The sequence below is a fragment of the Pleurodeles waltl genome, chromosome 12, assembly GCF_031143425.1.
Source record: "Pleurodeles waltl isolate 20211129_DDA chromosome 12, aPleWal1.hap1.20221129, whole genome shotgun sequence".
Classification (NCBI taxonomy): Eukaryota; Metazoa; Chordata; class Amphibia; order Caudata; family Salamandridae; genus Pleurodeles; species Pleurodeles waltl.
This window is the reverse complement of record NC_090451.1, coordinates 703,908,686-703,936,166: the sequence shown is the minus strand read 5'-3', so window position 1 is coordinate 703,936,166 and position 27,481 is coordinate 703,908,686. Positions and strand designations below refer to the sequence as shown.

The 27,481-nt window shown below is 43.8% G+C and overlaps 1 protein-coding gene across 1 annotated transcript in view; it reads right to left on the bottom strand.

Moving 5' to 3' along the window:
* The window catches only part of LOC138266905 (polyamine-transporting ATPase 13A3-like), a 228,487-nt gene that overhangs the window by 10,420 nt on the left and 190,586 nt on the right, over positions 1-27,481 (bottom strand). Inside the window, exons 22-31 of the mRNA XM_069215643.1 lie at positions 26,317-26,448; positions 17,911-17,990; positions 14,939-14,981; positions 14,526-14,635; positions 12,831-12,927; positions 11,042-11,114; positions 10,048-10,225; positions 6,790-7,010; positions 6,529-6,617; positions 4,720-4,800 (exon numbers count right to left, since the gene is read on the bottom strand). Coding sequence (XP_069071744.1) covers positions 4,720-4,800; positions 6,529-6,617; positions 6,790-7,010; positions 10,048-10,225; positions 11,042-11,114; positions 12,831-12,927; positions 14,526-14,635; positions 14,939-14,981; positions 17,911-17,990; positions 26,317-26,448 — 1,104 coding nt within the window. The remainder of the gene's footprint in view (positions 1-4,719; positions 4,801-6,528; positions 6,618-6,789; positions 7,011-10,047; positions 10,226-11,041; positions 11,115-12,830; positions 12,928-14,525; positions 14,636-14,938; positions 14,982-17,910; positions 17,991-26,316; positions 26,449-27,481) is intronic.

Sequence of the window (27,481 nt, the reverse complement as noted above, 5' to 3'; positions counted from 1 at the left end):
ATTTATTGTACATTTAAGTAAAACCTTTACTAATAATTATAATCCTTACAATTACTACATGTGGAGAAATGTGTGCGGCGTGATCTTGTTCATAGTAAAATAATTTCAACAGATAAGCTTATTGTAACCAAATTATGCTTTGGCTACATTCGTCCTACCCTTCTCCTGAAGGAGTGCTGAAGTGGGCTGTCTGAATTTTGCTACAAGCAATTTAATACATTTTTGAAAATCTGCCAGTAAGCTGGGGTACTGATCCTGTTAATTCACTAACCAACTCTATACATTTCTGAATATAGCTGCAAAAGCCATAATTTTTTTTTTAACTGCAGGCCTCTTTTATGCCCCACAATTTTACATTTGCACATTATGTGTAATCGAGACTGTAGCCCGGGAAGCCTCCCTCTAGATAACCCTATTGGAAATCTTTGGGAGTAATCAAAAAGAACATCAATTTGGTTATAAATTTGGTTATTAACTGCTTTTGCTTTAAGGTATAGGGAAGAAATTGTCAAATGGTTGTTAAATTATATTTATAGGAGCTTAAAATCACTCAGGCATTTTTTTTATTTTTACAAAAAGTACCCAGTTCTGATGAGCTAACAGCTTAGCTTGCATTCTCGCTGAATATCTTGGTTGGGGCATAGGCAAGATTTGTTTTCAAATCACCAAAACGTGATGTTTTCAGGGCTTTGTCCAGAGGTATACTCCACTGATTTCTCCCTATCAAGAAAACCTTACATAGTAATCCTTTTAAAGGAAATGCTGGTAGATGTGCTCCTCAGCACAAAATGCCAGAAATGCTGAAAGCAAAATGTACAGCTGTCTCCACAAATTAAACTTCAGACGTACCGCTGCTGGCAGTTTGCAATCCGGTAGATGAAACTGCAACCTATGTATCCAGCATTGTGCAACGTCCAACTACCTGGCTAAGTTTGTATGAAAAACTATTACCGTAAGTTGGAGAGGGAAAACCTTTGTCACTACTTCTAGCAACAGGGAAAGGGGCGGTCTGATAATTTATTGGACAGGCGAGCAAAAGTGGGATTCAAAGTTAGTGCCTTAGGCTTCAAATTTGTAAATGTAGAGCTTCTTCAAATCAAAGCCCTAAATATTTATAACTATTAACTCGTGTGAGGAACAAATTCTCGTGCTACCATTTGCCTTGTTTGTAGCTTTCCACCAAAGATTACTATTTTAGTTTTCTCTTTATTAATTGTTAACTTGTATTCTGGAAAGCAACTGAATAAAGAATTGAGCTTTTGGCAAGCCATTTGGGGTCTTATACAACAGCACAGTACCATCAGCATACTGCGACATGCCCATGGTGGTTCTAATTTAGGAGGATAATTCTCTGCAGCTCTCACCACTTCATCATATTTGTCATCTACAAGTTAAAAAGTAGAGAAGTACGTATACAGCCGTGCGTGTCGCCTTTCTTCACTAAAGTCGGTTATCTACAAGTAAAAGTATACAGCCCTGCTTGAGGCCTTTATCACTGTATATTTTTTTCCTGAGGCCCTTATTTCCGGGAAAAGTCTTACTCTTACCCAAGCCAGAGTATAAGGAAAGAGTAACGCGAAAATACCTACACCTAGTACAAAGTTACTTTCCAGTAAATGTCTACAGATGGGATTGACCATCTCTGCCCATAGGACACGATACGCATTAAAGATTTTCTTCTGATGCCATCTGTGGGGGTCTGGACCTCCATTGCTGTTAAGTCCAAGTCTACTGCATTTATATCAACCAGCGGGTGCCAAACTGCGCGCCAGTGCACCATCAAAGCTAGCCAAACGCAGTTCATCAAAATAACGCAGGGGGCCGCGTGCCTCCCATCCCCCTCGCAGCCCTGGGGACTTCTCCTCCCCAGGGCACATAGATTAAAAGTGATGCAGGGGCCGTGCAGTCCCGGGGACCACCACCCAGCAAGGCAGTTCATTAAAATAATGAGGGGGCCACCTGGGTCCCCCGCAGCCCTGGGGACTGCTAACTCCCCAAGGCATTTAGATTAAAAGTGATGCAGGGGCCTGCGCAGCCCTGGGACGCAGACCAAGCCCTGCTTCCAACACAGCTGCGCTCAGCCAAACACTGTGCGCAGTGTGAGGTTAGGCGGCTATGGGGATTGGTTTATATTCTGGTTGAAAAAGTAGTTTTAAGTTTGGACTTGCGGTACTTTTCCGCTGCATACGAAGGAACTTGCAGAAAAAGGTATTCTTAAGGTGGCCCCAACTAATTGATCATACACAGAGCCTGGGACAGCAATTCAACATTCAGTTTTGGATCTGACCTGGGCATACACATTTTTTTGGAGCAGTACACTGACCCCTTTTTTTAAGTTGTTGTTGACCAATTAGATGACCATAGTTTTGTTCGTCTAGAAACTTTTGTTTCAAGGTTTGCATTCACTTATTCCCTCTTTTATTTACACAGGTCAGTTCTGCTGCATGCAATACTAACCTGGTTTGCTTCTTGTAAAGTTTGGAAAGGCGGAAAACCCAAGGGTCACACTCCATTGTGCCGGGTTCAATCCACCATGTTTATGATTTCTGCATTTCCTTTTGTGTGTGTTCGTTAAGTTCTTTCACAGTCTCTTTTTCCATTTTGTGTGGGTCAAAGACTGGACATTTTTCTGTCTCAAGATTTGTGTACCCCTTGCCATATTATTGTGTTTTTTCTTCTGAAGATATATTTATTAAGTTTTACAGTTTTGAGCTCTGCCCTAATTGTACTTCCTATTTATATCCACTTTTAGGAGAGAAGATACCACGTTGTGTTCATTCATTTATTAGGGCCTCTGTTGCTGTTGAGACTATTCCTGTTAGTTTCATGTTATGGCCTTGTTCTTACGTGTTCTTTGTTATCTGTTTTATCTTATGCCACGCTGTAGACTAATGAGAGATCCAATAACTTCTGGAATAGTTACCAATTTCCCTAAGAGAGAGGCACATCTGCGGAAATTCTGCTATAATTACAGTTTCCCCTTTAGCCCAGTTTATTATGAAATTTAATTCTCCTAATTTAGTGTCAATCACCACTGTTTAGGATGGTAACGTGTATAGAAATTCCTACTTCTAACTTGTCAGTGTCGAGTTGAATTACCCTGACAATCACATGTAAGGAATATTCCTGCTTGACTACAATAATTGTTGGAGACAACATTAACTCTGTTCCCTTCAGCTGCACTAATGATTCGTCCGTCTTGTTTAGTATCGCTTATGAACGTTTGGGCTTCTCGGATTCTTCTCTCTCATTTAAGACTCTTGCAGATCTCTGTGTGCATTTTATTATGCCAATGTTTCACTGGATCTGCTGAATGAATTACGTGTGCATATTCCTAATTAATGTGTAAAAAAAGAAATTATCAGAGAACTTTGGTAAAACAATACTAATGTATGTACCTGGTATTGATGCCAATCAATACAACCCCCAGTGCATTCTGCTATGCATTCGTCATCAAGATTGATGCAGAATGTCACCAGAAAATGCATGTCCCCAAGAATAGTATTTTGTTCTATACCACAAACTAAAAATGCAGTAATATGCTCTTGTGCAGATTTAAAAACCGAGCTTACCACCTCCTCATGACCTAGTACACCTGGCATTGTGCCACTTCCACCCACAGCTACTAAGCATCAGTACGCGTTCTCAGTGTCCTCCCTTCTCAATTGCAGGGTATATTCAGTTTTCAATATTGCAACTGGGAGGCATCCTGGTTTGGGGCAGTTAAAATAGGAAAAAAAGGAAATCTAGCCTCTGTCACAATGCCTCATCAAAGAACTTCGACTGGGATTAGCACACCCTCGCACCGATGCCCTGCAGCAGGTCCAACCGCCCCAGCTCCCGAAGATGCTGAACACATCTGCACAGGACGAGGTCCTTCTACAGACCTACTAGCAGGAAGGGAGTGAAACCTGCTCCATCCACAGCTCACCACAGCCCCAAGCGAAGCCAACTGAAGTCCACTGGCTGCCTGTGGAGCTCACTGGTTCCCTGTGGAGGCCCACTGGCTGATCGTTCAGGGCAAGGACCTCTGATGAACCCCCAAAACAAAGATGCCCAAAATCGGATATCTGGAAGTCTCCAACGACAGGAAATGAAACATAGCAATCCTACATCTTGTTCTAGCAAGGGCAGACAACAGCAAATTGCAGGAAGCAAGTCACACAGGGTGTGTTAAGAAATGGGAGCAGCAGTGGGCTGCAGGCAGGCACATGCATGGCACAAACAGTGGGCAGTCCATTTCGTAAAGCTTCTGCAAAGTCTCTGGCACACACATTACACGAATATGAACTCATCTATTGAAGCAAGTGGAACTACTTACTATTTATCTTTCATCAGACAGTACAAATGAAAGCCAGATACCCAGTAAAACAATAGGAAATATGCTAAAGTAAGAGCTAATGGTTCAGACATCCGTCTACTTCAGTATTATATGCCCGGGCCTACTGATTGTTTTGACATACAGCTGTTTTGATTGCTCACAGAATCTTTCACTGGACAAATTTAGCTTCGACTCATCGCATGGTTACTTAACAGTTTTCTAAAAACATGCAGCTTCTAGCTCATGCAAGAGTAAATGGAGAGCTATTACAATGAGGGCAGTAAAACACCCACAAATCCCTGCCCTAGCACACTTTCAAGCACCTACATGAACAGAATCACCCAACCCAAAATAACAAATAGAGAAGTAGCAGGATGGGAGAAGGCCTTTGCACTTACCTCCAGGAATGCAGACAGTAAAGTATTAGCAAAGACTAACACCAGCAGGGTGAACCTCCATTCAAAGGGGATACACACTAGCTGCAGAGATAAAAGAGACAACCATGAAAGATTACAAAACCTCCTCTGGACAGAAACAACACAATGTGTGATAACATGGAGGGTGACATGCACTGTAGTCTGCTTGCAACATTAGCAGCGGTCTGGCTAGAGGGACTAAAACATCAGGAATAGGGCACTATGTGGATCATCTTCTTGTTCTTAGGTAGAGCCCTGAAGAAGCAGCAGTCTTTTAGGTTAGTCTTCAGCATCGTCTAAAGCAATTTTTTAAACACTGTTGCTTGGCACAAGAGTTTGAGAAGGGTTTGTTTAGTCTTTATTTTGCCTGTCCCTCAAAAGACGGCTAACTTCTCATGAGCGGAGCACTGGACAATTCTTTCCGCATACCTATGGGCTTGAGGTAGAATAAGATGCAGAGAAGGCTGGCATTAGCTCTCCAAGCTTAGAAAAAATGAGGCCCTCATTACGAGTGTGGCGGTCTGAAGACTGCTACACTCGTGATGGCGGTCTGACCGCCGCAGTCAGGGCAGTCCGACGCCCTATTATGACCGTGGCAGATGGGCCATGGTACGACCTGTCGACAGCCTGGCGGTCCCCTTTCCGCCAGCCTTTGGATGGCGGTCTCACTGCCACGCAAAGGCTGGCAATGCACTTGGCTTGGGCATTGCATAGCCCCCATGGACAGCCCCATTGTGCATTTCACTGCCCGAATTACGGGCAGTGAAATGCGAGATGGGTGCTGTTGCACCCGACGCGTCACAACATTGCTGCCGGCTCAATTACAAGCATGCGTCAATGTTGTGGTGAGTTTTCCGCTGGGCCAGAGGGTGGAAACACTGTTTACGGTCGCTGGCCCAGCAGAAAACTCCTAATAGGGCAGGCAGCACCCCGCCAGCACTGGTGGTATGCTGGCTGCAGCGGCTTCGGCAGTTTTTTAAATAGACCGCCGAAGTCATAATGAGGGCCTGATGTGTAAGGTGGCTCTTCTCACCTGCTTCCACACGAAAAGCAGACATCTGGGCTTGAAATGACCAGAATTGGTACTATCACTCTAGGATGCACAAACAATGTAGTGATGTTCTTGAGCAGTGAGCAGACTACAATATCTTCCAAGGGTTTGTCTTGATGTATGCATAACCTGCTTGGATCTCATTTCCTTTGGACCTGGGACAGTTGACAAAAGGGTGCAGAGCTAGTACTTTTTTCAATTAGTGGGTGTTCCGAAGGCAGGATTTAGCTCTAGCCTGTCTCTTATGGGTGGCACTTACGACAGAGTGTATCATGATGGCTGTCGATGATCAGCTTGTCTTCAAGCTGGGAGGGAAGGGCCTGGTTCAGGATTACAGCGCAGAGCTGATGTGTGTGATCTGGAACAGGCTGGAATCACACTGGCAATCTGAACCTTGTCGCTTCAGACAAACTAGAGCAACTGTGTACCATAGTGGGAATAGGTGTTTTGCTTCTGCTGAAATGTAGTGTTTTTTTTGGCAGAAGGCAAAGGGATAATCGTAACTGTCTCTAGGGCGCATACGTAGATACAATTGCAGAGGTTTTCGGCTTTGCCTCTTAGCATTATTAGGGACCACCTAACACTTGAAGCCATGCAATGCCACAGTCATGCCCTGGACCATGATGCACAGATGGCCCCATTGACCCAGGTTACAGAGCTGGTCGGCACTGTGAATGTAGAGCGTTTCAAGGTATAAAGCAGTTCTTCTATCTGACAATGTTACAGACTGTCACCCTTACCTCGAAGTGCTCTTCGATGACCGGGATGGGATACATCATTACAAGCATCAAGAAGCCACTGATGATGCCGACCGAAGCCACAAAGGGATCTGGAAGAACAGAACAGTAAAAGGAAATTTCAACTAAGATTTTCTGAAGACAACAGGGTGTGGCAAGTCTAACATCAGCAAAGTGCGTGTTGCGCATCCAGTCCGTATCACCATGCAGAGACACGTGTTGAGACCATACATACTGAGAGGGTAAAGCCAGGGCTCCACTTACAGTTGGTGTGGGTGGGCTGTCTGAAGGGCTTGCCCTTGGTGAAGACCAGAGCCACAATCAGGTACTGGAAGGACGACACATAGAAGAGGGTGGTGTTCTCTATACTGATGATGTTGTGCTTCTCCTCCTCCACCATCAATTCGCTGTCGTGGTGGTAAGAAGTCTCATTCTCGTCCAAGCGGCTAGTGCTGTGCGTGCTGTTCACCATCTGATTGCACACGCTGGAGTGGGGCAGTCAAGAAAGATGCACCACACAGTTAATACAAAGCCCCTGTCAACAGTACGCAGCCATTTCCGCATCCCTTGAGCCCCAAACCAACCACTCAATCTCAACCCCGTGCCGAGCAGAGCCAAGGCTCTCCAATATGTTAGATGAACTTATCAAGTGAAGTTTAAATCCACAAGACCCACCAGGGAAGAAAGCAAAACCCCTGTTGGTATACCCAATATGCTGAGCATGCAAACTTGAATAAACTCTCAAATAAGTTGATAGGAGGCAGGGCTACGCATGGTATGTTGAATTGTCACAAGTACCTAGAAGGTGCAGCTCCTAGATTCCTGACCTACCACAAAATGTAAATCATTTATCCAGTACAACTAAAAATAATGGAGTCCGAGTTCTAATTTTAGCGCCAAAGGGCAGCACTGTTTATAAACAGATGGAAAAAAGCCTCCCTTAAATAGGTAAGTGACAGCAACAAATCTAATAAGATTAGTATAATTCTTAAAATTTCAAACTAACAGACAAAAAAGATCTCGGTATGCCACACCCTGCTGACGAAATGGTGAGATTATAAATGATTAATGAAATTAATATATGCAGAGTTGATAACCCAACTATAAACCATGTTAGCTACGATTGGCATATTTATATTATTTAGATATTTATACGTTTATTATGTGTCTTTATTAGATATTTACACAAAACTGTTGACCGCTTATTGTTTTCACTGCACTATTCTTTGGGCACAAAAACTTTAAAGTGCAAAGAAACTCCGGATGACATCCTGTGACATGGTAACCCTGGTGGATGTACATCCTGCCATGTGACTTTTGATGGACTTTTTTCTGGCATAGTACGCTAGACATCTTTTACAACTCCTGTAAAAGAACATCTGATGGATAACTTTTTCTTGATATGACAGGGCTTCATTTCCTATATTAGCATGATAAATTCTGAGCCACTAACAAATTCTACCATGGACATGAACAGAATCCTGCACTAAACAAATAAATACCTATGTATGTAAAGGAATTTGTTTGCCTCAGCAAGAATTCCTCAGGGGTTGCTGGCAGACTGAGAAATATTAGATTAGTTCAGAAGCTCTACCACCCTGATCTAGACTTTTCTCTAAAATATATTGTTTTTTATCAAGGCTAATAGTCGAATATTTGCCTTCCAGTCCATTCCTATAAAAATAAAACAGAAAGGTTGCCTCCCAATCTGCCTTAAAAGTTGCATGTTTAGTCGCACTGTGATTCCTGGTGAGTTTCATTTGCACACACCGCTCAGAAAAGAATGCACACAGATGCTGCGCGGCTGCACACCAAGAAACATAATTATAACATTGGCTCCTATGGCTTTTCCAGGTGCCGGAGAGATTGCGGGGGGGGGGGGGTGGTCAGGTCACCTTTTAAAATAGCAGCCCCCGGAGATGGTGTCCCCGGAGCCTGAGAGAGGCTTGGATGGGGCGCTGCACACACTCCCTCTCCTTTTATTTACTGTTGGCATCAAGGGATGGGCTGCAGGTGCCTGAGGGGAGCTCGGTGTGAGGGGCTCATGCCCCCCTCCCCACCCGTATAAAAATAATTGCACCATGCCCTCTGACCCACCCACAATAGAGGCTATAGGGGCAGGGTATACTTACCCTGCCAACCTTAAACATATTTTTTTTAGGACAAGGGACTGAGGCCAGAGTCCTAAAATATCTGCCCAACATTTGTGCTGATGCTGGGGTAGATAATCAGATCTTATTTTAAGATATCTTGTCTCCACTGTTCCGCTCCGTGGCATGAAATATCTATGTATTTTCAACCTTTAATTCTCTAAAACTACTGAACACAATTACACCAAATCACAACAAGCATTTGCAATGCAATGGGTCTCGCGTTTGCTCGAGCTAGAGCTACTAGTGCTGCAAATTCCTAACTGGACTTTTCTTGACATATAAATTGAAAAGTATAACAGTTGACGTAAGTGAGCTGATTCAAAGCACCACGGCCGCCATGCGCATGAGCGCGAAGGAGAGACACAAAAGAAAAAAGAAGTTTGCTCGCAGACAAACATATCAGCAAAAGTGCAATCATCCATGTAACAGGGTTGATGGCCAAGGAGGTAACAAACCTGCCCCAAGGAGGGAAAAACATAAAGCATTTACCAATCACATCAGAGGATTTTTTTAAGACAAGCACAAGAACGAGTGATAGTGATGGGCATGTGGTGGGTGTGGTTAAAAGCCAGCAGATAGGTTACCACAGGCCAGACACCTTGCATGCTAGACCTCAAAAGGACACTTCCTGGACCAACATCTAGCTTTCTGCAAATGCGGTGCAATTCTATTGAGGAGTTTGTGGTATCACTGTTCAATTTCCCTTTGGAAAAATAAATGGGGAAAACTTGTTTCGTGATTCCGATCCCCACCCCATCACCCCACGTTCGACAGATCACCCTGAAACTTGCCAGGAAGGCGCTGAGGTGGGTGACACTTTATTCATGAATGTAATAAGCAAACCAAAAAGACCTAACTATAACTACCCTGTGGATAAGGTGCTTGGTTGGTCCAGAAGTTGGTTAAAATATATTAAATAATTAAGGCACTTAATTAAAATTGCACCCCTTACACCCTCCTATAGTTCATTGCACATGTACAGAAATACGGATGTGAATAGGGTATGCGCTGTCTTAGTATGCTCCTTACCACATTCCTTGCAGAAGTATATTTAAAAGGGCTATTCTTTGTATTGTTGCACCGAAAGTGTTTCTGCTACAATGGGGCAATGGTTGTAAAGTGGAAGGATTAGTGCTGTGGAGAGTAGGTATAAAAGTAGGGCAAAAAGCCATCAACTTGCCACGATTTAGGTATCTGAGTGTGAATTATGCCTAAGAAAAATTGTTAAAAAAGCAACCCCCATCATTTAGTGACTAGAGCATCAGGTCATAATTTGGATCTCGTGGACATCTCAAACTTGGTGAAGAGACCAACCAAGCTTCCACAGGCCTCTCTTTCACCCTATGCGCTAAGAATCACAACCACTCACTTTGCCTCTGGAGTCCATCTCCTGTACCAAGGCTGTCCTTGGACCAGTAAGAAGGCTGTCAACTGGAAGGTGAGAGACAGCAGGATCTGCGTGACGACAGACAGGAGAAGCTGGGCAGAAACCAGGCTTGTGGGTGGCCGCTGGGGAACCAGCTCATTCCACGATCGATTCAAACTCACTACAGAGAAAAGGGTAAATGTGTTAACGTTTCCCTACGTGACTTATTGTCAAATGAGTCACCATTTTAAATCTTTTGGCAGCTCAGTTTTTCTTAGTTCACAACATCATACTGAGTACAATTAGTTTAATTAATGAAACCTGGTAATTTTAGTGTAAAGAAATAATAAAACTGAGGTCCTAGGTCCCCCCCCCAAAAAACATAAAAAACTATTATTGCCACTCAAAGACGATTGCTTTATAAAAACAACCACAAGAGTATGTTCAAAGAAGATGCCTGCCTGCAGTAATGCTGGTTCTGATGAATACGGTTTTCCCTCTGCATGCATGCTGAAAGCCCAACCAATTCGTACGCACTATCAACATGCTTAAAAGGGCAGCTTGTGTACAAGGTCCTGCAAGAAGTGGCAACACCCAAGTACACAAATGGTGTACCCAATCTGATCCTTTCAGCTCCTTGATATTTCCTGCCCAGTAGTGTCAGAAGACCCACAGAGAGCCAGTGAACAGGCAATAAAGCATCACCACATTTAACACGGTAGCCATCCGAACCAATGTTATCAAAGATACATCATTTTTCCTCTAGTGGATACGGTTCCTTCTGCGGATTTTTTCATCCTTTAAATATTACCCAGCAATAGCGAACAAATCAAGATGGAGGTGCACTGGGTACCAAAGCAGTAGCTCCCAAAGGTTATAATTAGCAACCTCCATTAGCTTGTTCTATATGCTAATGTATTCAGTTACAAATGTACTCCATTAGTCAATCTTTCCACAAGCCTGGCTTGCAAAGCCTAATTTAACAAGTTACACTTACTTGTGAAGGCCAAAGACAGGATAATCACCACGTCGATGAAGAGGTACTGCACATCTCCAAGGTTGCCTGGAATCTGCAAAATAAAAGTCAGTTCTCAGTCCTCTAGCTAACTTCGGATACTCCATCAGCACCACCGAAACTACAAATGTATGCCTTCTTAACTGGTCACGTTTCTGAACTGATCCCAAAAGACATTGCAGACTGTTTGTTTTCAGCCCCTTGCTCATAATGTCCCTTCATGGTCATTCAAGTTCCATTCTTGGCTCCCAAGAATAAAAGCTACTCATGCTTTTAGACGATTCGACAGTGCCGTCCAAACAGGTCCCGACTCCAAAGAGTCCTGCAGGAACCTCAGCAGGTGCTGCCTCCAGAGGGCATACCAGAATGAATCTCCCAAAAAATATTCCTTAATATACAATGTTGTTGCTGCCCTCTCCATGTTCCCAATGATCCGTCAACATCTCTAATGGCCTCAAACTACCTTTCCTGACTGGATTTCTTCATGAGGCTCTCAACGGTCTATCACAGCTCCTTACATTTCCCCTGCTACACAAAGTTCCTTTCAAACAGCTGAGTATCGCTACTTAAATCTTTCTGCCTGAAGGGAGTTCCTGTTGCTCACAATAATGTAGTGGCTTCTCAGCATTCAATGCATTTGTACTTCCATCACACCTTCGGAATGTGCTGACCAAACACAGAGAAAGAGACAACCTCCTGCCAATGTAAAATCCCAGCAGGCAGGGGAAGGCTTTCACTGTTTCAAACAGTACCACAGCCCTCCCCACATGCTTCCAGAGCGTAGAGAGGCTGTTCCTTCTCAGACAATATAATCACAGTGCTCAGTGAAGCATTCACAAGTAAACCAATATGAATAGTGCACTAAATTATGACATGCAACTGTGAATACCACACTCATTCAAACAATGCCCAACACATCTCTCCAGAAGGTTCAGCTGGTATAGATAAACAAATAGCAGAAACAAATCTCAGAATGTTCAGTGTAGTTTGTCAAACCGATCAGCTAGCACAGCTTCATGTTAAGTGCACAAAGCCCCATGATGTTCAAGGAATCTTTCAGAAGGGTCAGCGGGTATACAAACTATAGCACCCACTACATTTCCAGACATAGTGGAGCTTTGTAAATAGTACAACAACACAAAGTGCTTGTGGCATCTCTTCACAACACATAGTGAGTATAGTTGCATGGACACTACAACAACAGTGCTCTATGCAGCACTTTTGAATGAATAGTGACCACAGCTTTGTGAACAGTACAAACCTCCTCACAAAGCTCCATGCAGGTGTGCACAACAATCAGATGGTACAGTACAGCATTACATGAAGCAGAAACAATGCCACAATGCTCAATACTTTTTTCAATAATTATTAGCATAAAGCACTTCTACTATATGAATGGCATTACTTTGCTTTGAGTCCAAGCACACTTTCAATATGGGTTTAGGATGATAATCGAGCAGTTGTCATATATACAAAATCACAACATGGTTCAAGGCCTTCTTCTTTGAGAATGTAGAAATGAGAATAGCTTCATGAATTATGTACACCATTCCAGTATACAGAGGAGCTGTACAAGAACCAACCAGAATCACATTCAGTCCAGTGCATAAGTTGAAGAAAAGGCTGTGATGCCAGCTCTATCTAATTATGAACCCCCTAGGTGACCCCCAACTAATTCCTGGTTTCAGATAAACGGGTATTCCTGTGACAGACATCCCAAAGCAAGCACTCCATGAGCATATATGAGCTTTGAAGATAGAGCTGTACTTACGGAATAGAGGTGGAGAACACTGAGATACTGGATGATGCTGTAGAGCGCCATGAACTTAAATACACAAAAAGAGGTGACCAGGGCTGCCCGCCCCTCTCTGAAATAGAAGGAAGACAGAACACAGGTCAATTCCACAGATTAACTTTTACTACCCACCTCCTTGCCTGACACCCTGGGCTGGATTTACAGCCAAAGCCCAGGATGATGACTTACTCCAATGGCAGACAAACCATGTGAGCAATAAAAACCTTTTTACTGTCTGGCACTCTCACAACATTGCTCCCTAGTATACCCTCATGTGTAAATACATTAGTAACATGTGGCACAGGTCATAAGTCCACAATATTGAATGACACCAACTAATTATTTTAAAAATGATATATTTATTCCAGCTAGGTGGACAACAATGGAAAGGAATCCAACCTGCAACGCTTGTCAAAAATACAAAACACGTTTAGCAAGCAGTTCATGCAAAAGGTGGAAGGGGGTAGAGGTTACTATCATAAATTACAGTAATAACAACACTGCTGTTTTAAATACTCAACCTGATGATGAATACTTTAAGCATGTGAAACCACAAAAGAATCAGTGCTAGAGAACTGGGGCAGAGCATCTCAAGGGAGCGATGTTGGCTACTCCAAGATATTTTGGATTTGCTTGACCGATTAAGAATTGAGTTACCGATAGATGATCTGGTTAGAAAAACCTGCAAATCTGACCCAGTTCCTCAGAATCTGGAGGTACCGGCTTTGAGGGTGTAGAAGTATGGGAGCTGTTAATGTAGATGTGCTGGTTCAATGATCAAAGACACCGAATAGGTCAGGATTGATTAAGGGAGAGCCATGAGGAAAGGTAGTGCAAGGGAGGCCCTCATAAGTACTACTTGAGGTCTGATTTGGCTCCACACAACAGTGTAACATGCCGTCGTTCTCAGGTCCTTAAAGTTGACAGCGGCTGACAAAAAGGAAACAAGCATTTGCAATCCACTAGGGTCTCGCATTTGTCCGAGTTACAGCTATTACCAGTTGTGAACTCCCAACCGGATTTTTCATGCCAGATTGAAAGAAAAAAATTGCGCGATTGCGCTGCTACAGTTTACTCGTAATTAAACCTATCAGCAAAAGTGCAATTATCGACGTAACCGGCAAAAGTGCAATTAACTATGTACCAGGGTCGATATTATGCAAAGCACTTGACTTCTGCCAAGCAAGATCACGCTGTGAAAATAGAGAAAAAGTAGTCCACAAACCGAGCGTTTTCAGTACTTGGTTGCTGCGCTCGAGGAGGGCTAACCACCGGAAAAGGCATGATGTATGCGTGCCTTCCACTAATGAAAGCAAGAAGATATCGACAGGCAAGCTGACGAACCAATGAAAGACACTGACGTGACGTGGACGCGGCTCCGAGCCCTTTTCTAACTCCTAAAGCGCCATGCGCAAGCGACGCAGGCTCGACCCTAAAAAGGACAGAATCCTGTTAAGTCGTACAAATAGAAAAGAGAAGTTACAGACTTCCAACGGAAACTCTTTAGCACTTGTACCTTTAAGATTTGTAAACATGTATATATTCTAAAATATTAAGGCTGGAACACCCCGAAGTTGTTTTAAATACAGTGCAAACAATACACTCTTCAGCTTCTCCATCTGTTGGGTAATTTTTTTACTGCACACGAGTGGAACAAAGTGGACCTCTTACCTAATAAGGTCTGGCACACAGGAGATGTTTGGGGTTCTGGAGGTGAAAGGCGATGCTACAGATGCTTCCAGCTCTGAGAGTGAAATACCAGCATTGGCTCGCTTCAAGGCCTGCAGAAGAAGAGAAGCATTCAGTGACTATGAAGCCAAGGGATGATATACAAACACAACTTGGAATCAATTAGTGGAGAGGAAAGAAGAAACTGAAAATAGACACATGCAGAGGTGAAGAAATAGCAAAGTGAGGGAACAACCTGGCATAACAGTTCCTCTGAAATCTATTCTTAGATTTGTTTGCTGCACTAAGTGTGCACAGGTGTCTGTTGGGAACAACCCATGTGTCATGAAAGGGGTGCCAGGAATGACAACAGAGACTTCCTTTTACACAAGAGACCAGAAAGAAAGGTTACTCACCCCACAGTCATTGGCACCATCCCCGCACATCCCCACGTAATAGCTGTAAGGTAACAAGAAGAAGGTATAAATCTTCAGGAGTGTTAATCACACAGGGATGTGCAATTTGAAAGACTAGTTTTCATCTCCAAACATTTATCAGGTTACGTACAACAACAGGAACACCAACTGGGGGAAAAAAACATTGCCCCCTCTCTCCTTCACCCTCAAGCGTTCACACATGCATTCAACACACCCAAAAAAAACTAAAAATAAGATGTTTACAAGAACAGGACATTCAGGTCGCACCAAACTCAGTGGTTGTTTCCACAGCAGAGGCATGGCAAGTCATGTCAAAATCATGCAGGCTGCTTGTGGAATTGGAAATATATTACTGCCAAGTGGCAGTAGAATCAGGCACATTGGTGGGCTAGGACCATGCATACTTGATGACTACTAGCATAGGAAGGAACATCCCACTTTTTAACAGATTAGATCGAAGCAACCTATGCAGTCCTAACAATATATTTAATGATTGGAAGGAAAAAAACAGTCTCCTGTGAGAATTCAGCTGCACAGTTATTGTCCTTCAGTGCAGGAGATACTGCCACCGACTTAACTTTTTTATTTAATAATAGATGTAACTATTATTATAATAATAATTAACATACAATTGGGCATGTGGGTGAGCATTTATGGGAGCGGAAAAATAATCTTCCAAGCAGAGCTGGGAATCCCAGCAGTGCAAACTGCATCAATAAGATAAAAATGTGTTTATAATGTGACAATGTATTACCATCCATCATAGTGGTCCCACAGACGCCATATCACCCTACTACAGGCTAACATTCCTCTGCACGGTCCCCAGATCTTTGTAAACGTTTGAGGGCTTCCCAGACTTTCATAAATAACATTCACTAATGCTGTGCAATAAACCATGCCCTCACAACACTGCGCCCTAGGTGAGCATGCAGAGCTCTCCCATTCCTGAGTAATATCAATCTGTATCAATATCAGACACAAAATGCACAGAGTTAGTCCCTTTCATGGCAAGTCAACATTATTGGCTATGCTCAGAAACATTTCTGGGATGCACTGTCAGCTGTTAGAGCCATACTACAAATCCTGATCATACTGTAATGCAGGACTAAGTTGAATTATATACAGACTAGTCTCAGGCCAAGTTCAGCAGATGCATCAGGTCTGCCTCCCCAATCAACTTTTTCATGGCCCTCAAATTCACTTCCCATTTCGTAAAGGTTGTCAAATATATTATCAAAGAGTATCTTGTAGACAGCGGACATACCAGTTTCCAAGAGATCACTCCGAATTTTAACCCAGTACTTCCCTAGCCTAAGCAATGGAGAACCACAGCACGTTTCACTTGTTGATATAAAGGCAAGCTCATTGAAATGAAGGTTCATACTTCAAGTGAGGAGTGTGAAAGGACTTGGTCACTTCACCAGAAATATCCCCCATGGTGGAAATCCTCATCAGGTCCCAAAGCCTCTAACCCTGCATGCCTGCCAGCCCGGACCATGCTCTCCACATGCACAGAAAGGTCACCCGTCAGCTGCCCCAAACCACAGAAATCTTCCTGGTTGCCACTTTTCAAATTTTATTCAAGAATAGGCTGCTTAGGGAAGTGAACTGCCCCCTCCCTACCACCATGTGAGAAACATATATACATTACTGGCCCACTGCCAGTTAAGCTAATCTACAGGAAGGGCTCTCAGTAGAGGAAAACACCCAGTCACCGATCACTATAAAATGATAAGCCCAGCGGTACTGCTGACAGCCTCTCAACAGACAGACTTGTATCTAGACAGAGAAATTTCACTGTTATACAGCAAATTCCCTGGCTCCCTCTCCATCTTCCTGAAGAAGGCTCTGAAATACAGTATCGAGTGTTCTGTAAGATATGCACACTTGTGGAGATGCCAATTAATTGTAAAGTGAGGTCTGTTCTTTCAAGGAGATGGAGATACAGCTCAAGCGCTGCATATCGTTCTGAAGCCCGCATAACACCATTGCCAGGTTTCACCCAAAACAATTGCAAATGAGTCCCAGTCATACCCATTGTCAAAAGACATTAACCCCAAATTGATGTAAAAGCTTCAGAGTGGCCCTAAAGTATAGGGACAAATCAGGAAGAGGGCAGGTTGGTCTCAAATAATGCAATACCTCCACCAGATGACATGTTTATGAAAAAATGGCATTAATCTACAAATAGATTCCCATGGGTCAGCGATACAAGGCATGATGGCGTCTGCAGAGAGGGAGTGACCGTTTAAGTCACTGATTTCCACCAGAATTCCTAAATCAAAAAGTAATTCCCAAACCAAGACCGCAAGAATGAGAGACATTAGGCAAAAAAAGCAGGGACTGGCACCACGGTGTAGTACCCTCTGCTCTAACCAAAGCCAAAGGACCGGACAGAGCACTCAGTTCACACCTACTCTAGTGGTAGGCAACGTTCAGAGAAGCTCTCCATGGGTATTTTACTTCAGCCATAATCCAAACTGTTGCCGTACAATGAGGACGCGTTCCCACTCAAACACATTCACTGTGTCTAAGGACAGGACAGACTGGGGCCCATCAAAATCCACTGCCTTGCCCAGGCAATTAATGACCCTGAGGAGGTTCAGCCTAGTCAACACCATGTCAGTTCTTGACAGCACGCTCATGCCCTCCTACTTCAACTGGGACGGCAGGAGCATAGCATGTGCACCCCTGGCTTCAGGCATGATAAGTCAAACAAATGCACTGAATAAGTCTTCGCTCTGTATTTAAAGTGGAAAGCTAAATTAAAAGAAAACATAATAATAATTTGCAAACCTTATACATTTTTAGGGGCACCTGCTAATCTATGCGACTGGTAGAGGATTCTTCCCCACAGCCATTCATCTAGAGAACAGGTGTGCAACTTTAGAGTTCTCTCCCTTGGCCAGCAAAAGAATGTGTGAATTAGAGCTGATAAATACCCTACTTACTCAACTTTCTGGAGCATCTCCACCAGCTGAGTCTTCTGATCAGGAGCCATTCGAGCGTACACTGTCCCACAAAGCAGCAACTGTTAAGAAAAGCAGAAAAGGGCAAGTAAAAGTGTGTGGGATGGGGATGTGTGTGCGCTACATTTTCCAAAAGAGAAGAGGCGATGTTTGATAACAACAGCCTTGTGTGTTTGTGGTGTTTATAAACTGTTTATTTGGTGATTTAAAAAGAAACATAAACATGTTGACCATGAACAGATAATAAAGTGTGGTCTTATTTGCTATTCCTCTGTTAAGCGCTAGACTTTAGATCAGATTTACTCTTGGCAGCACTGTTGCAGGTCAGAGCAACGCTAGGAAGGAATGGTATTCCCTTTTTTGTTGCGACGTAGTCTCCCTTTACTCAAAAGTACCACTCTGACATTTATAACTTATTCCTAAGACAAACCAAGTAACAAATGTGATATGCTGGCACTTCAAGGCAACCAGGACACTGCAAAGACACCACCACACCCCAGTGGTTCAGTGCAGGTCACTCCCCTTTGAAGAGTTTTTGTGGAAAGGTAATATTGGTTTGACTCTTGTGTCGCTACATCAATTTTTCCTATTCTACCTCTGCAGTCACTAGTCCTGCGCATTTTGACAATCGCACTGGCCTGTTGCGATAGATACAGGAATGAAAACTAAGAAGTCTACAAAGTCTTCTCAATTTTCATACTCTGGAATTATGTCTACTATTCCCAAAAATGGGCTTCAGGAGTCTGGGGAGGGAGGAAATCATGCTTAGGACCAAGCTACAAATTCCTATAGGAGGACTCGATAAGTCTACGAAGACCTCCACATGGAGAACATACGGATTCAGGGTCAATCAATTCAGACTCACAGGTGAAGTCAAAACCTATAGATACAGAATGGACTATTACAATATTGACTTTGCATGTAGGGAGTGCAAAAGAAAGTAGGTAGGAAATCAGCTACAGGGGTCCGACAGCCATTATAGACGGATAACTTAGCTGTCTTGCCTCGAGGCCCCTGGATGTTCGCTGGAAAGGCTGAAGGAAGGTGTTAGGATGACTACACCAGGGGTGCGGTCCTTGGTTATGAATATCGTAATGTCAACCTGCTCATCGATCTTGAAGGGTTCCTCAATTGTGTCTCAAAGCTCACGTTGATCTCAGTACTGAATACATGATTGATGTACACGACCAATGGTCTGAACATGGAGGGTGGCCTTTACCCTTTAGAGGAGATGGTTTGGGTTGGCAATTGCCTCAGGTCGCCTAAAAAACAAACCACTCCATCCAGCTGGGTATCGTAGGAGCCTCAGCAAGAACAGAGGGTAGAAATAAGGCAGAAGAGCCTCTGTCGCAGTAATGAAAATGTCACTTACCCAGTGTACATCTGTTCGTGGCATTAGTCGCTGCAGATTCACATGTTTGGCACAGTCCGCTGCCTGGTGTTGGGCTCGGAGTATTACAAGTTGTTTTTCTTCGAAGAAGTCTTTTTGGTCACGGGACCGAAGGACTCCTCCCTCTTTGGCTCCATTGCGCATGGGCGTCGACTCCATCTTAGATTGTTTTCCCCGCAGAGGGTGAGGATGGAGTTGTTTGGTATAAATAGTGCCCATGCAATGGAGTGAATATGTATGTATGATAAGAGTTTCTAATAATTATTTACAAATGTTCAGATGTTTAAGGTTTATGATCTACTTCTAAACGGCTACAGGCTTCCCGGGGAGGTGGGAGGGTACATGTGAATCTGCAGCGACTAATGCCACGAACAGATGTACACTGGGTAAGTGACATTTTCAGTTCGATGGCATATGTTGCTGCAGATACACATGTTTGGCATAGACTATAAAGCAGTTACCTCCCCTAAAAGTGGTGGTTTAGCCTGTAGGAGTTGAAGTAGTTTGGAATAATGTTCTTAGTACAGCTTGGCCCACTGTAGCTTGTTGTGCATTTAGTACGTCTACACAGTAGTGTTTAGTAAACGTATGAGGCGTAGACCAGGTCGCAGCCTTACATATTTCGCTCATAGGAATGTTTCCTAGAAAGGCCATTGTAGCACCTTTCTTTCTGGTTGAGTGTGCCTTTGGTGTAATAGGCAATTCTCTTTTGGCTTTAAGATAGCATGTTTGAATGCATCTGACTATCCATCTAGCAATGCCTTGTTTAGAGATTGGATTTCCTATGTGTGGTTTTTGAAAAGCTATGAACAGTTGTTTTGTTTTCCTGATTAGCTTTGTTCTGTCAATGTAATACATTAGTGCTCTTTTGATGTCTAATGTATGTAGTGCCCTTTCAGCCACAGAATTTGGTTGTGGGAAGAACACTGGCAATTCTACTGTTTGATTTAAATGGAATGGTGAGATTACTTTTGGCAGAAATTTTGGATTTGTTCTTAGAACTATTTTATTGTTGTGTATTTGAATAAATGGTTCTTGTATGGTAAATGCCTGTATTTCACTTACTCTTCTGAGGGATGTGATTGCAATGAGAAATGCGACCTTCCAGGTTAGATATTGCATTTCACAGGAATGCATGGGTTCGAAAGGGGGACCCATGAGTCTTGTTAAGACGATGTTAAGATTCCATGAAGGAACTGGTGGTGTTCTTGGTGGTATAATTCTTTTTAGCCCTTCCATGAATGCTTTAATAACTGGTATTCTAAATAGAGACGATGAATGAGTAGTTTGTAGGTAAGCAGATATAGCTGCGAGGTGTATTTTTATAGATGAAAAAGCGAGATTTGCTTTTTGCAAATGTAGTAAGTATCCTACTATGTCTTTAGTAGAGGCATGTACTGGTTGTATTTGATTGGCATGGCAGTAGTAAACAAATCTTTTCCACTTAGATGCATAGCAGTGTCTAGTGGAAGGTTTTCTAGCTTGTTTTATGACCTCCATGCATTCTTGTGTGAGGTCCAAGTGTCCGAATTCTAGGATTTCAGGAGCCAAATTGCCAGATTCAATGATGCTGGGTTTGGATGTCTGATCTGTTGTTTGTGTTGTGTTAACAGATCTGGCCTGTTGGGTAGTTTGACATGCGGTACTAGTGAAAGGTCTAGTAGAGTTGTATACCAAGGTTGTCTTGCCCATGTGGGTGCTATCAGTATGAGTTTGAGTTGGTTTTGACTTAACTTGTTTACTAGATATGGAAGGAGAGGGAGAGGGGGAAAAGCGTACGCAAATATCCCTGACCAATTCATCCATAGAGCATTGCCTTGTGATTCGCGGTGTGGGTACCTGGATGCGAAGTTTTGGCATTTTGAGTTTTCTCTTGTTGCGAACAAATCTATCTGGGGTGTTCCCCAAATTTGAAAGTACTTGTTCAGAACTTGGGGGTGAATTTCCCATTCGTGGACTTGTTGGTGGTCTCGCGAAAGGTTGTCTGCTAGTTGGTTTTGTATTCCTGGAATAAATTGTGCTATTAGGCGAATGTTGTTGTGAATCGCCCACTGCCAAATTTTTTGTGTTAGGAGGCACAATTGTGTTGAGTGTGTTCCTCCTTGTTTGTTTAGATAATACATTGTTGTCATGTTGTCTGTTTTGACAAGAATGTATTTGTGTGTTATTATGGGTTGGAAGGCTTTTAACGCTAGAAATACTGCCAACAGTTCTAGGTAATTGATATGAAATTTTGTTTCGTGTATATCCCATTGTCCTTGAATGCTGTGGTGATTGAGGTGTGCTCCCCACCCTGTCATGGAAGCATCTGTTGTTATAACGTATTGAGGCACTGGGTCCTGAAATGTCCGCCCTTTGTTTAAATTTTTGCTGTTCCACCATAGAAGCGAGAGGTATGTTTGGCGGTCTACCAACACCAGATTTTGAAGTTGACCCTGTGCCTGTGACCATTGTGATGCTAGACACTGTTGTAAGGGTCGCATGTGTAGTCTTGCGTTTGGGACAATGGCTATGCATGATGACATCATGCCTAGAAGTTTTAGCGCAAATTTTGCTTGTATCTTTTGGTTTGGAAACATAGCACTTATTAGCTTGTGGAATGCCTGCACTCTTTGTGGACTTGGAGTGGCAATTCCTTTTGATGTGTTGATGGTTGCTCCTAGATATTGTTGTGTTTGACACGGTTCTAGGTGTGATTTTGTGTAGTTGATGGAAAACCCCAGTTTGTGAAGGGTTTGTATGACAAAGGTGGTGTCGTTTGCGCATTTTTTTACTGTGTTGGTTTTGATTAGCCAGTCGTCTAGGTAAGGGAACACATGTATCTGTTGTCTCCTGATGTGTGCTGCTACTACTGCTAGACATTTTGTGAACACTCTTGGTGCAGTTGTTATTCCGAATGGCAACACCTTGAATTGGTAATGTATTCCTTTGAATACAAACCGTAGGTACTTTCTGTGAGAAGGGTGTATTGGTATATGAAAGTACGCATCCTTTAGGTCTAATGTGGTCATGTAACCTTGCTGTTTGAGCAGTGGAATGATGTCTTGTAGTGTGACCATGTGAAAATGGTCCGATATGATGTAGGTATTTAGTGTCCTGAGATCTAATATTGGTCTCAATGTTTCGTCTCTTTTTGGAATTAGAAAGTACAGGGAGTAAACTCCTGTGTTTTTTTGTTGTACTGGTACTAATTCTATTGCATCCTTTTGCAGTAGTGCTTGAACTTCTAGTCCTAAAAGTTCTAAATGATGTTGTGACATTTTGCGTGTTTTGGGGGGGATGTTCGGTGGGAAGTTGTGGAATTCTATGCAATAGCCATGTTGGATTATTGCTAATACCCAATTGTCTGTTGTAATCTGTTGCCAAGATTGGTAGAATTGGCTTAGTCTTCCCCCCACTGGTGTTGAGTGAAGGGGTTGCGTGACTTGAAAGTCACTGTTTAGGTGGAGGTGTTTTTGGAGTCTGGAATCTTCCCCTACTCCTTGGGAATTGACCCCCCCGATATCCCCTGAAACCTCCCCTTTGGAAGGAACCCTGATATGGTGTGGTTCTTGATTGTTGGCTGGTGGTGTCTGTGGGTTGGCCACGAAACCCCCCTCTAAATGGAGTTTTTCTGAAAGAGCCTCTGCTCTGCGGGGAGTAGAGTGCGCCCATGGCTTTGGCCGTGTCTGTGTCCTTTTTAAGTTTTTCAATGGCTGTATCCACTTCCGAGCCAAACAGTTGTTTCTCGTTGAAGGGCATATTAAGGACAGCCTGCTGGATTTCAGGTTTGAAGCCTGAAGTGCGTAGCCAAGCGTGTCTCCTTATGGTGACAGCAGTGTTGACTGTTCTTGCTGCAGTATCGGCTGCGTCTAGTGAAGAGCGGATTTGATTGTTTGAGATCGTTTGTCCCTCTTCCACTATTTGCTGCGCCCTTTTTTGGTATTCCTGGGGAAGATGGTCTACGAGAAGTTGCATCTCGTCCCAGTGTGCGCGGTCATATCTGGCCAGCAGCGCTTGTGAATTTGCGATGCGCCACTGGTTGGCTGCCTGTGACGCCACTCTTTTCCCTGCCGCGTCAAATTTTCGGCTTTCTTTGTCCGGAGGTGGGGCGTCGCCAGATGTATGTGAATTTGCTCTTTTGCGAGCTGCCCCTACTACCACAGAGTCGGGTGGTAACTGCGAAGTAATAAACACTGGGTCTGTGGGTGGTGGTTTGTATTTCTTATCCACCCTTGGGGTGATGGCTCTTGATTTTACGGGCTCCTCAAAAATTTGTTTTGCGTGCCGTAACATCCCTGGTAGCATTGGGAGACATTGATATTGGCTATGTGTAGCCGAGAGGGTGTTAAATAAGAAATCATCCTCTATAGGATCGGAATGCAGTTGGACATTGTGGAAGTCTGCAGCCCTAGCCACCAGTTGCGAGTATGAGGTACTGTCCTCTGGCGGTGACGGCTTTGTGGGGTATGACTCGGGATCATTGTCCGGCACTGGGGTGTCATACAGGTCCCAAGCGTCTTGATCCTGATCGTCATGACTTATGGTAGTTTGCGCTGGTGAGTGCATTTGTGGCGGTGTTTGTGCCGGCGATGCCTGTGGAGGAGAGGGCGGAGGCGTGACTTTTTTAACCACTTTGGCTTGTGGTTGTGTGTCATCCTTTGGAAGTCCGATCCTTCTTTTCCTCATGATTGGGGGAAGGGTTGATATCTTCCCTGTATCTTGCTGGATGCACAGTCTCTTTTGTGTGTAGTCCGATTCTACACTTTGGAGCTCTTGTCCAAATTTGTGCATTTGGCCACTTAGTCCTTGTTCCTCTGAGTAGGATGAAGGTGTGGTATTTTTCGGCGCCGAGAGAGAATCTTTTTTCGGTTTCGGCACCGACAGAATTTTTGTTCCTTTCGGCATGGATTCTCGGTGCCGATGTTTTTCGGTGCCGGTATCTTGTTTTTGTCTCTCGGAGCCGCTTTCTCGGCTCCGAGGTTGCTCCATGGCGGTCCCTCGACCGGAGTCGGGTGTCTTCGCTATGGGCGTGCCCTTTTTCGGCCCCTTCGACGGGTCGCCTGATTTATGGGTCGAGCCATGGCCTGTTGGCAGTGGCGTCCCCTGGGCTTTCGGTTTGTCGATGGATTTACTTTTCGACGTCTTACTCACAGTTTGTTGCTGTTGTTCGACGTCGGAGTCTCCGGATTCTGATTCCGGAACCGAGAATGTTTCCTCTTCGTCGTCGAAACGTTGTTTTGTCGACGTGGACGCCATTTGGTGACGCCTGGCTCTTCGGTCCCGGAGTGTTTTTCTGGACCGGAAGGCTCGACAGGCTTCACAGGTATCCTCCTTGTGCTCGGGGGACAAGCACAAGTTACAGACCAAGTGCTGATCTGTATAAGGATACTTACTGTGACATTTTGGGCAGAAACAAAACGGGGTCCGTTCCATCGGCTTCGATGTCGCACGCGGTCGGGCCGACCAGGCCCCGATGGGGGATCGAAACTGCCCCAAAGTCTTCCGATGATCGGTGTACCTAACTATCCCGATACCGAACGGAACAATACCGACGCTTTCTTCCGAGATTCTGACTAACTTTCCGAACCGAAACACGGAGCGAAAAGGAATACGTCCGAACCCGACAGCGGAAAAAAACAATCTAAGATGGAGTCGACGCCCATGCGCAATGGAGCCAAAGAGGGAGGAGTCCTTCGGTCCCGTGACCAAAAAGACTTCTTCGAAGAAAAACAACTTGTAATACTCCGAGCCCAACACCAGGCAGCGGACTGTGCCAAACATGTGTATCTGCAGCAACATATGCCATCGAACATGGAGTTTCAAAAGGCAGAGGCACAATCTAGCCCTGGGGTGGGGAGGGGCCTGCTTCACATGCAACCGGTGCTCAAGAAGAGACAGTATTTGAGAAGAGTTCAAGTGCATTGGAAGACAGTGCTCAACTACTCTCCACATAACTAACCTGAGAGGAACTCCTGCAAAGTAATGCACTGTCCAAACTCTCCGTGTCAGGGTAAGGGCAAGGCTTTGGATCAAGTGGCGCCAACAGCTCTAAGTATTCAAGTCATCAGAAAGGCACAAAGATGAGAGAACAAACAAGGCTTCTCGGGGTAACTCACCAGCCAAATAATGTGTCTCAGCTGTGTGGGTTTCCTGGTTTGCCTTTGGGTCAGACATTAACCCACAGGCACTTCTGTCTCAGGCCTTGAGCGTCAGTTTCAGGCTCTACTTTATTGCACTCAATGCAACTCCTCGATCATTCACTAATGATTAAAAACATTTACAAAATAAAGGAAAACATGTAAAAAGCTATTAGAACAGAGCATGGCTGCCTTATGGAATTGTTAGGCATGGACACCAGAGGGTTCAGAGTCCAGACAGGGCAGTGCCCTTTATGTTCCTCATAGTCATGTCTTGTCGACATTGAGCAATCCTGGGACAGAAGTTACACCACCCAGCACAGACTTCCTCGCCCAGGATCACACATTGAATTTGTGAAAACAAAGCAACGATAGACAGGATAACAACAATTCGATTATTAAATAAAAGGTGTTCAAACAGCTGATATCCAGTGAAAAAAAATAATGCAGAAAAAACGTTTTTTTCAGACGAAAAATACTCCTAACTTGACAGAAGAATATTAAACACTCTGTTCACAGAATTGAAAATAAACTGCTCCAGTTGTTATCACTCGACATTATGGTAATATGCTCCCTCACACATTAAAGAGCCCTTCTGACCACAAACACCATGTCTTCTTTTTTATCTAGGAGGAATTGCACAGAGTATGTGGTGTGACCTAGGTTCCCTAGGATTTATACCTAAACGCATAAAAAAGAAAGAAAACTGTATATTTCGATAGGCATGTTTCCTTTGTGTAAGTGATTAAAAATAAGGAGACATTTCCCAATTTGAATGTGCTCTGAAGTTCCCTTAGACAAACATTCTAATGTTATGACTATCAAAGGATTGCACATTGCTTCCCCAGCCCCATCTGTTGCCCTCAGAGCTGCAGTCACCTTCGGAAGGAGGTCCGGGAAGTGCTCAGAAATGATGGAGAACGACTTTCCGCTCATGGCGAAGTGATAGCTGACCTCTGGGATCTGTGGCTGCCCTGCAGGGCAGTCCTCCTCCATACGGACTTTCAACTCCTGTTAAAAAAAGAAATCACAAAATGTAATATGTTCGAATCAGCAGTTCATTCTGAGCCACAGGTATATGTGAATAACCTTGTGCACTAGTGATCATAAACCAGTAGAGGGCACCCCACTTCACCAGTGTCACTCAAATGCTTTCACGTGAATAACCATGGGCACCTGTGATCATTGGCTGCCCAATTCATTGCTATCCAATGGGAGATACAGGTCTTTCAGTAGTGACAAATAAATTTAAGAATTTTTCACTACCAGGACTTGTAAAATAGAAAAAAAACACAGGCCCTATCTTTCAAATACAACACACCCTGCCTCATGGGTTGTTGGGGACTACCTTGGGGGTGACTTCAAAGTATTAAAAATAACTGTTTGAGCCTGGCAAGAGGATTTTATTTGCTAGGTCGAATTGCCAGTTTCAAACTGCACTACAGGCTGCAACGGCAGGCCTGACAAAATGTTTGCTACTCTAGTGGGTGGCACAATGAGTGCTGCAGGCCAAATAGTAGGATTTAATTTACAGGCAATGGTATATGTAGTACCATAAGTTAGGGATGCGTAAGCAAATTAAATGTGCCAATCAGGTATAGGCCAATTGTACCATGTTTTAGAGAGAGAGCACAAACACCATAGCACTGATTAGCAGTGGTAAAGTACAGAGTCTTAATGTTAACAAAATCAAAATCAGAAAACAGGAGGGTTGAAGCTAAAAAAGTTTGGGGACAAACCGGCAGAGAGGGAAAGTCCAACACTTATAGCACCATGCTCTCTTTAAGGCTCCCTGCTAGCCCTGGGGTAGGTCTATGCACTATAAAATTTCACAAAATAGCCCAAATTGTACATCACTACATTCAACTACCAGACTTAAGTTCCAAGCCTTGAACCGCTTTCAGTGCCATGGTTTATGTGGTTCGAAGGATCCAGACACCACCTGCCAGGGGGCAGACACAGCCTCTTCTACTTCAAGTGGGCGCATCCATCCTGTTATATAGTTTCCTTCACTCAACTTCTGCTCCAGTGTTCACAATCCTCC